Genomic DNA, 9251 nt, shown 5'->3' with positions numbered 1-9251 from the left:
CACGATTTTTGGAGGAATTTCATGAAACTTGGCAGAAGGCTTTTATAGGACAGTAATATGCATATTGCAATTTCGTTTGCAATATATTGTAGTGGGGAATATTGTGCTCTCGGAGCACTCGTTTTAGCATGAGACAACTTTCAGTCTTTTGTTGCCCCTGTCCCAAGTTTTCTGAAACGTGTTGCTGACATGATTCAAAATGAGCGCATATTTTTCAAAAACAATACATTTCTCAGTTTCAGCATTTGATATGTTGTCTTTGTACTATTTTCAATGAAATGTAGGGTTTCCATGATTTTGCAAATCATTGTTTTTACAGTTTACACAGCATCCCAACTTTTTTGGACTTGGGGTTGTATTCGATTCTGATTGGTCAGCAGGTTCTCCATTTTCTATAAGAGCACGTCTCTGATAATAGTGCCAGCTGTCACGAAAATCATGACTTTTTAACATCAATGTGCTCTTTTTAATTTCTATAGTTAGTTTTTTTTTTGTTTTGTCCTCCCCAAAATCTGGTGCCACTGGTATGGCAGATGTACAACTGTATTTTGTCAGGAAACATTTAACATTGAATTTTTTTTTTTTATACATATACTGGTATGGAAGGAGTCTGCAGAGTCAGTGCTTTGTAATAGTCGATATATTTTCTGCCACCAGTCTTCAGGACAGACGACTTTGCGCTTTATGGTTTCTGTGTAACATGACAAGCTGTATGATTAAGTTTAAGATAAAGGAAACTAATAAAGAGACTTGAGGGATTGACTCTTTTTATAGCTGCTGTATTACGTAACTGAAAACAACAGGATCCCGTCTCAAGAATGTTCCACAACATTAAACAGAACCGTAAAATGTTAAACTCGCCATGTTTTTCATTAATACATTAACAATTGCATTTGTGAGCAAATTGCTGGGATTTTAAGAGGAAATAAAAGACTTCTGGACATGCTGTTACACCCTATCCTTGGTTGGTTGATTGATTATTTTCCTGTAGCAGCATACCTCATCGTTTTAATTCCTTATTTGGGTATCTGTGAGTTCTCTGTACAGACCATGATAAATGTGTAGTGCATCTGTAGAGTAAATGGTTTTAATTAACATCAAGAATGTTCAAATTAATCCAGAATCTCTTGTCTTCCACACTAAAAATAGGACATGAATAACAAAACATTGAAAATTGATGTTAAAGTAGTACATTGTGTTTTTATCAGGTATACAGCAGCTAGAAAATGTTCATGAAATTTAAATCAAATGATGTTAAAAACAAAATAATGTATACGATGAAATTCGCACTAAATACCCCAGTCATAAATTACTGAGGTCCTTATTTGAGACGCTTGAAAACTTAACACACTACACCAACTGGCCCCTTTATTAGAAACACCCATTCACTTGCTGCTTTATGCAGTTCTCTACTCAGCCGATCCCTTGATGACAGCACGATGCATTCAATCATGCAGATGCAAATCGAGAGCTTCAGCTAATTTTCACTTCAAACATCAGAATGGGAAAAATTGTGATCCGAGTGAGACTTTCACTGTGGCGTGGGTGTTGGTTTGAGCCAGATGGACTGGTTGGAGTATTTCAGAAACTGCTGATCTGCTGGGGTTTTCACACACAACAGTCTCTAGAGTTTACACAGAATGGTGCGAAAAACCACTGAGTGAGAGACAGTTCTGTGGGTGGAAACAAACGCCTTGTTGATAAGAGAGGTCAGAGGAAAATGGCCAGGAAGGATCTAGCAACTCTTTATAATCGGGGTGTGCAGAAAAGCATCTCAGCACACAACAGCAGAAGACCAGAGTGGGTTCCACTCCTGCCAGCCAAGAACAGGAATCTTAGGCTCAAGAACAAGTTCCTATTAAAGTGGCCAGTGAGTGTAAGCTTCATGCACATGAAGTCAAGCTGGTACTTTTTCATTCTTCTATTTGTAAGATTATTTTCCTCTATCTACTATGATCACATATGTCTTTAGAAAGTATGTTCAAATCAATACAAGATGAAGCAGAAATTTTTCAAGCGTAATTTCTCCACATCCTGTATGCCTTACCTGTTCAATTATTTTTCTTCATTGAGCTTCTGAGGCTTGATGTATGATTTAAACTTATACAGCATATGGTGTACAATACAGAAAGCTGTAAAAGCAAGTTACTTAGAGTGCATGTTTCATTACAAAATACATAAACTATACTTCACTATGATAAATTTCACATGAGCCTTGTTTTTACATTGACGACATGATACACGTGACTTCTAAACCCTGAGCTAGCTGAGAGAGAAGCGTCTTGTGTTTATGTTCATCTTGGTGACGCCGATCAGACGGAGAGGTGCTGATAAACCAAACCCAGGTGTAACAGGACTATCACACAGAAGCTCCGAGAGCTCGTCATGCTCCTCCAGGCCAAACGTGGCATCGTTGAGCATTCGTCGGTGCAGGTGGCACGTCTGCTCGATCTTCAGTTTGTTGATATCTCCTCGCAGGCGCATGAGCTGGCGGGCAAGATGCTGGTCCTGCAAACGCATCTCCTTCTGCAAATGAAGAGTCAAGGATATCTGCTTAGAGGGCCAACAGCACAATTTTAGGTCATCGCAAATACACTCTGAATTCACTAGAAAATTATATATGTGGAGGTCTTTCCACCACATGCGCAGTCCTTGGCTTAAAATATAGTCCTTTTATTTATGGTATTTAGATGCCAGATTTCAGGATAAAGTTTCCAAAATATTTGCAGTTTCCAAAAATGATACCCGGCACAAAATTCAAGTAGTAGTTTTATTTCAAATGATTTACTTTTAGAACAAGTATAGTTATTTTTCTACTTTTCCCTCTGAAGAACAGTAATGAGTGGTAGCTCAGCAGGAAACCACAAATCCGCCTCAAACTACTATAATTGATGGAACATACTATAATTATAATGCCTGATTTTCTCTGCACAAATGTTCACATACCCTCAGCCTGGCAGATTTTGGGGAATAATAATAATAATAACTAGACAGGGACACTCTAACGAGTGCAAACCCCGCCTTTTCCCTATTAAAATACATTGGGCGAAAATTTCGAAGTTCTGCCATGACCTTGACCTTTGACCTCCAAAATTTAATGGTTTCCTTCCTGGGTGATTGGCAACACGTACAAAATTTGGTCCAAATCGATCCATTGGTTCTTGAGATATCTTGCAGACACACAGACAGACAGACAGACAGATACACACACACACAGACTGACGCAGGTGAAAATAATAACCCCTCCGACTACTGTCGGCGGGGTTAATAATAATATTTTACATGCAAGAAATAAGTGTGCATGTGTTGGTGGACTGGAATAGCCAATATATGGAGCCAACTACTCTAGTATTGTTCATATGGTTACACAGTGGAGGCTGTAGAAATACAATTATTTAAATAAAATTCATCTCTGGTAAAGGTTTGCATATAGCTTTTATTTCTTTATTCGAGTTAAATCAGATGCATATCAAGTCTTAAAAATGATTCATAAAAGAAAACGATGTCTGCCTCAAATCACAATGATTTTAGCTACTGATTGTAGATTAGTTCCCCTTTCCCCGGTTAGCTAATGAGAACGCATCAGCTAAGGCGAATTAATCAGAATCACTTTATTAATCCCCGGAGGGAAATTCAAAATTGCAACCAAGCAAAATTGCAATAAAGACAGCTTTATTCTTAAGTTCTAGAATATTAGCAATTATGCTAACTGATGATGTAACTACCTGACTAGTAGTAACCTAATAACCATATACAAAGTGTATAAAGCAATACATAGAATAGAATAATAGATATTTGGTCTCATTCTTGCTGCCACATCTATTAAAGTATGAGTTTATTTGAATTTAGATCATGGAGCTCTCTAAAACTTGCAAATTAACTTATGACTCATGACTATCATCATAGAGAAAGGTAGTGATGTGATATTTTTAAACAAAATACCACATCACTACATAAAAACTAACCAAAAACACATCTAAAATTACAAGTAGCCTATTAGGTTTAGTTTTAAAAATAAATAAATAATAAACCTGAATCATGGATTAAAGCTAGACGGCCTTTCGATTTCATAAAATCAGTGAAATTTAGTTCCTTCTGAAGTTTGGTCACTGTGATATATGTTTATTTCTGTAATATCTCACAAAATATCAGGCCATTCTGTGGCTGGGAAGTGATTTAACTTGAGGAGATTCCTGAGCAAATAATGTGCATGAAATCACTTGCTTCGCGCAGTCAAGCAGACAGAGGAAGTCCGTGTGTGTGTGTGTGCATGCGCAGGTTTACCTTGACTGTGCACTGATAGTTACATCATCCTGTCGCTAAACGAACAGCTGATCACACCGAGGTGCTCGCTGACCGCCGATATTTATTAGTTTGGCCCTGCGTTTCCTTTCCTTCGCAACATGACCTCTTTTCTTCTCACTTTCCGTTACTGTAGTCAGTCTTTCACGTTTCGTTTGCACACTCACGTCCCCCATTTTTCTCTCCTGTTTCAAATTTGTATCCCACAATGCCTTATGCGAACGGGAAAAGCCTATCATGTGATGCATGATGTAGTATGTTGAATTGGGTCATGGTGAAGCAGGAAAAAATAGCGGAGAATTTAGGGCCACGTGGCCTTAAATTCATTAATTATTCTATTTAAAAAAAAAACTAATAAAATTGCAAGTCTGTGATTTGAATTCAGTAGCTAAACAAAAATAATTGGGTGTCAGGGAAAATTCTTTTCATGACCGACACTTGAAAAATCTGAAAGGCAGTCTAACTTTAAACTGGTGGAAGTGTATTCACTCACACTCCTCTGCTCCTCTGGGCTTCTGCTTACTTTGATAATAACGAAAAACCATTGTGATTGTATGACAGTGGAGATTGAACCTTCATATTACAGAGTGACTAGCATGCTAATGCATAAACTAAATGAAAGTGTCAAAGGGCAATGCATTGAATTGGCAACATTATCCAACATTTTCGCCAAAATCCGTAGCAAAATTGGTCTTAAGAGGTTTATTCATTTACTACATTGCTTCATTTTTGCTAATTAACTATGTTTAATAAATATTAAACTTGTATCTTGCATCTCCCACAGCAGGGCTTCACTCCATTATTTCATTACTTCACTCCATTATTTCATTCTTACTCGCTAATGGGAGATGCTGGTTTTAATTTTCGAAGTGAGTGTGTTAAGGAACTGCACATCCAAAATGAGCTTTGTTTTACCTGAAATCGATAGCACGGGGTTCACGTCCTACAATAGTATTTACAATGATCTGTCCTGTATAAACAATGAGGCTTAAAGGAGAACTGAAGGCAAATTTGTTATTATCAAAATTCTATTTATCTCATTTTATTAAATATCGGAATGCATTTTTGATAGCTATTTTGTCACTGCTATAGCAAGTTATGAGTGTTTGAAATATGCTATGGAATATATCAGTCTATATGTCAAAGCAATGGCTGTAAATGAGATTTGTTGAGACCTGTGCGAGACATCGTAGGACGCAAGTAAAACGTACAGCGGAAATCAAAGTGACCAACATCTGCCAACGTTGTCAAAAGACGCGTGCGCCCTCTTCCGAATGCTGATGTAATCAAGCCGGAAGTTTTGTTTGTTTTGATAGCAATCAGGAAAGTTTGAAAAAAGTAGGCAATAATCGTCATTTAAACTCGTTTTTGTGCAATATTTCGTTTGGAAAACAGTTTTCAAAATGGCAGCGCTCACACCTGGCTGACACTTCACGTTTCGAAGTCTCGCACAAGCCTCGTGAAGATCGCACGGATAAGCGACGCCTGCCGTGGACCAAACAAACTAAATTCAACATGGCTAAAAACCGAATAGGCCGAGAAGTATAATATTTAATTGCAATTAGTTGCCAATACGAGTCACGATATAAGGTTACTAAAACCGAAAACGTAACTGAATAACACGTTAATTAAGAAATAAAGCAAGTTTAAAAATGATTTCGGTTCTCCTTTAAGACTGTCTGGACATTCTATGTACTGTTTTACTCAAAGTACTAGGAGATAGAATTTTTAATACTTTCAGTGACTGGTTTAAGGAAGAACACATTCAAAACTTTGTTTCACAATTTATGTTGGATAAAGTCTTTCCGATCTAATTTAATAATGTTTAACCTGGAATCCCTCCACAGTGAACCTCAACTATGGACATCAACCACATTCAAGTTTCTCTCACCAGTTCTTTCCTTAGCCAGATGAGAGCCTCGTCAATATTTTCAAACCCTTTCAGGTTTCTTGAAGTCAGACTGCATTCTTGCGTTAAGTCCAACTCGTGGTCATTTCGTTTGGGCCTGTCCGTGTGCTCCTGTCCTGCACCTTGACCTAACACTGTAGACTGTGCTGGATCCGATGGTCCTTTTGCACTAGTAGCTTCTACTTTGTCCTTCCACTCTTGATAGGAAGGTCTCCTTGTTTGTAGTCTTAGTCTCTCAGCCAGAGCCTTTAAATTTCTTAAATGGTCATCTGCTGCAACCTCGAAGTTTTCATAGTCCAGGTTACTGACGTCGTTTACATTGATCTGTGGCAATGTGTCCATGGTTTATCTAATACACAAACACAAAAGTAGTTTAAAAAAATAACGATAAACTGAAAGGCTAATGCACCCGACGTTTTGCTTTAGATGATCACTAAAGCTGATCTGGACCTTTGGAAGTGCAAATGAGTTTGCAGGCAAAAGGGAATGATAGATTAATGTCATTCATCCTCTCATGTTTAACATCCAAATAGAGAATATCCACAGCTTCTGCTTGAACACAAATCATATAAGCTTGATTCTTCCTTAAAGCATAATTTAGTTATTTTTCTTCCTGGCTTCGGGCAAGAAACAGAGTTTAGGAAATCCTGGAAAGAAAAGATGCACATTAGATTTTATTCTCACAAATATGTTACTGCATATCTAAGTATCGGGATTGCCGTTATATGTTTAAGGTCTGGTATAATAAAACGAGAGTTAACATAATGTATGAACATGGACTAGCAATACCATCTTTTTGATGAGTAACTTTTAAAGGCTCATACTGAGTGTTTCCTTTCTACATGTCACGTCACGTCACGTTCTGGATCCTCCCAAGCTAGCAGTTGCCATGGCAGCTTAAACCAGCCTATGAGTCAGCATTATGCTGTTACATGAAACACCTCTAAGGCCTTTAAAGGTGACGGATAAGTGGCAGCAGATTGTATGATCACAAAGCTTAGGGGAGAGAAGGATGACAGAAGAGGCCATATCCTCCATATCCAGGGTGCGATTTGTCAAAAAACCAGAAGGGGGGATGTGTTTTTTTTTTTAATCATGAAACGTCACAAAATTAAGGTAACAATAGGCTAACAGCTCAATAACATCCGATGATATCAAATGAATAACACTAAATGAAAACGAACACTAAACCAGAGATAGTAAATTCATCTTCCTATCTCTCTGACTAAATACACGAACACTAACACACAACAAAGTTCGCATTGCTTGTCGCGTTGCTGTGATGTTTCTCTCCCTCCGGATTAAATGGACAGTGACTCGAAAATCACTAAAACACATGAATACTAAATGAACAGTTTGCTCTGATGGCGCAGTTCACATTGTGCGCAGCTTTCCGATTTAAACTGTTTTTTTCTCATCCTTATACTTCCTGTTTCATGGACTGTAACGGATTTGCTTATTTAGTAATTTTAATACAGAATTTACTTTGAAATTATAATCAGACACTCCAACGCCCCCCCCAAAAAAAAAAAAATCGGCCATGAAAAAGGCGGCATCCGCCAAAAGGCGCGCTGTTTGCATCCCTGCAGAGAACGCAAAGATATTGTTATTATCTACAATGTATCTATTTGCTGGGGACGTTCGTGAACATCAAAGCTGCCATTTCGGGTCATTTTGAAAGTGAGTGCAATGTAGACCATAGAAAACTGTGTCACAACATGCCTGTCATGTCAACTTTTTTTTTTGGTTTGTTTGTTTTATTGACGGGGTTGTCCCCAAGGATTTTTTTTCAGCAGAGATAAAAACCAAAGGGGGGGATGATCCCCACCATCCCCCCCAGCAAATCGCACCCAGTCCATATCCAATGTGCTGTTATAATATTAGTACACGAAACAACTAGTTTTACTTATATATGATTGGATTAATGTCAAACAACCACTGCTTCAGGTCAAGGCAAATTTGTAAATAAATCCTTCAAAAGTCTATCGATCGATCTATCTATCTATCTATCTATCTATCTATCTATCTATCTATCTATCTATCTATCTATCTATCTATCTATCTATTATTATTATTATTTTTTAATGAGTATCACTAACTGTACATGGCTGTTTGTTAGACTGTTTGTCAAATTCTCTTGTGTGTAGTTATACCACACTCCATTGTGCCAACTTTTGGATAATAATCTGGTATTTTGTTGCATATGTCTTGTACAAGTCAATTGGGTGAATCTGTGTGTTAAAGAACACATTCACTGAATGTGAGCAATCACGCGCTCTGATTGGCTACTCTACTACTAGGATATCAGCTCATATACCATGAGTAGAGAAAAACAAAATGGCGAAGCGTGTTGCTGAACCAACTGAGGACGAAATAAAAACTATCGTAAACATCAGATTTTCACACAAGTCCTAAAAGTAGATAAAGAGAACCCTGTTAAACAAATGAGACAAAAATATTATACTTGGTCATTTATTTATTGAGGAAAATGATCCAGTATTACATAATTGTGAGTGGCAAAAGTATGTGAACCTTTGCTTTCAGTATCTGGTGTGACCCCCTTGTGCAGCAATAACTGCAAATAAACGTTTGCAGTAACTGTTGATCAGTCCTGCACACCGGCTTGGAGGAATTTTAGCCCATTCCTCCGTACAGAACAGCTTCAACTCTGGGATGTTAGTGGGTTTCCTCACATGAACTGCTCGCTTCAGGTCCTTCCACAACATTTCGATTGGATTAAGGTCAGGACTTTGGCTTGGCCATTCCAAAACATTAACTTTATTCTTCTGTAACCATTCTTTGGTAGAACGACTTGTGCGCTTAGGGTCATTGTCTTGCTGCATGACCCACCTTCTCTTGAGATTCAGTTCATGGACCGATGTCCTGACATTTTTCCTTTAGAATTTGCTGGTATAATTCAGAATTCATTGTTCCATCAATGATGGCAAGCCGTCCTGGCCCAGATGCAGCAAAACAGGCCCAAACCATGATACTTCCACCACCATGTTTCACAGATGGGATAAGGTTCTTATGCTGGAAT

At 38.0% G+C, this 9251-nt stretch overlaps 1 protein-coding gene across 2 annotated transcripts in view; it reads right to left on the bottom strand.

Annotated features, from left to right (window-relative positions):
• Positions 1–1180: 1180 nt before the first annotated feature.
• The window catches only part of fam167ab (family with sequence similarity 167 member Ab), a 14464-nt gene continuing 6393 nt past the window's right edge, over positions 1181–9251 (bottom strand). The window contains exons 2-3 of one of the 2 annotated variants that reach the window (XM_060917646.1): positions 6194–6560; positions 1181–2526 (exon numbers count right to left, since the gene is read on the bottom strand). In XM_060917646.1, the coding sequence (XP_060773629.1) occupies positions 2263–2526; positions 6194–6553 (624 nt within the window). In that variant the 5' untranslated portion in view covers positions 6554–6560 and the 3' untranslated portion in view covers positions 1181–2262. Of the gene's footprint in view, positions 2527–6193; positions 6859–9251 lie in introns of both variants that reach the window. The other variant, XM_060917645.1, reaches the window with a different exon arrangement.

The sequence above is a fragment of the Neoarius graeffei genome, chromosome 3 (assembly GCF_027579695.1).
Source record: "Neoarius graeffei isolate fNeoGra1 chromosome 3, fNeoGra1.pri, whole genome shotgun sequence".
In the NCBI taxonomy this organism is placed as follows: domain Eukaryota; kingdom Metazoa; phylum Chordata; class Actinopteri; order Siluriformes; family Ariidae; genus Neoarius; species Neoarius graeffei.
Note: the sequence above shows the minus strand (reverse complement) of the source record. Positions and strands in the feature narration are given on the sequence as shown.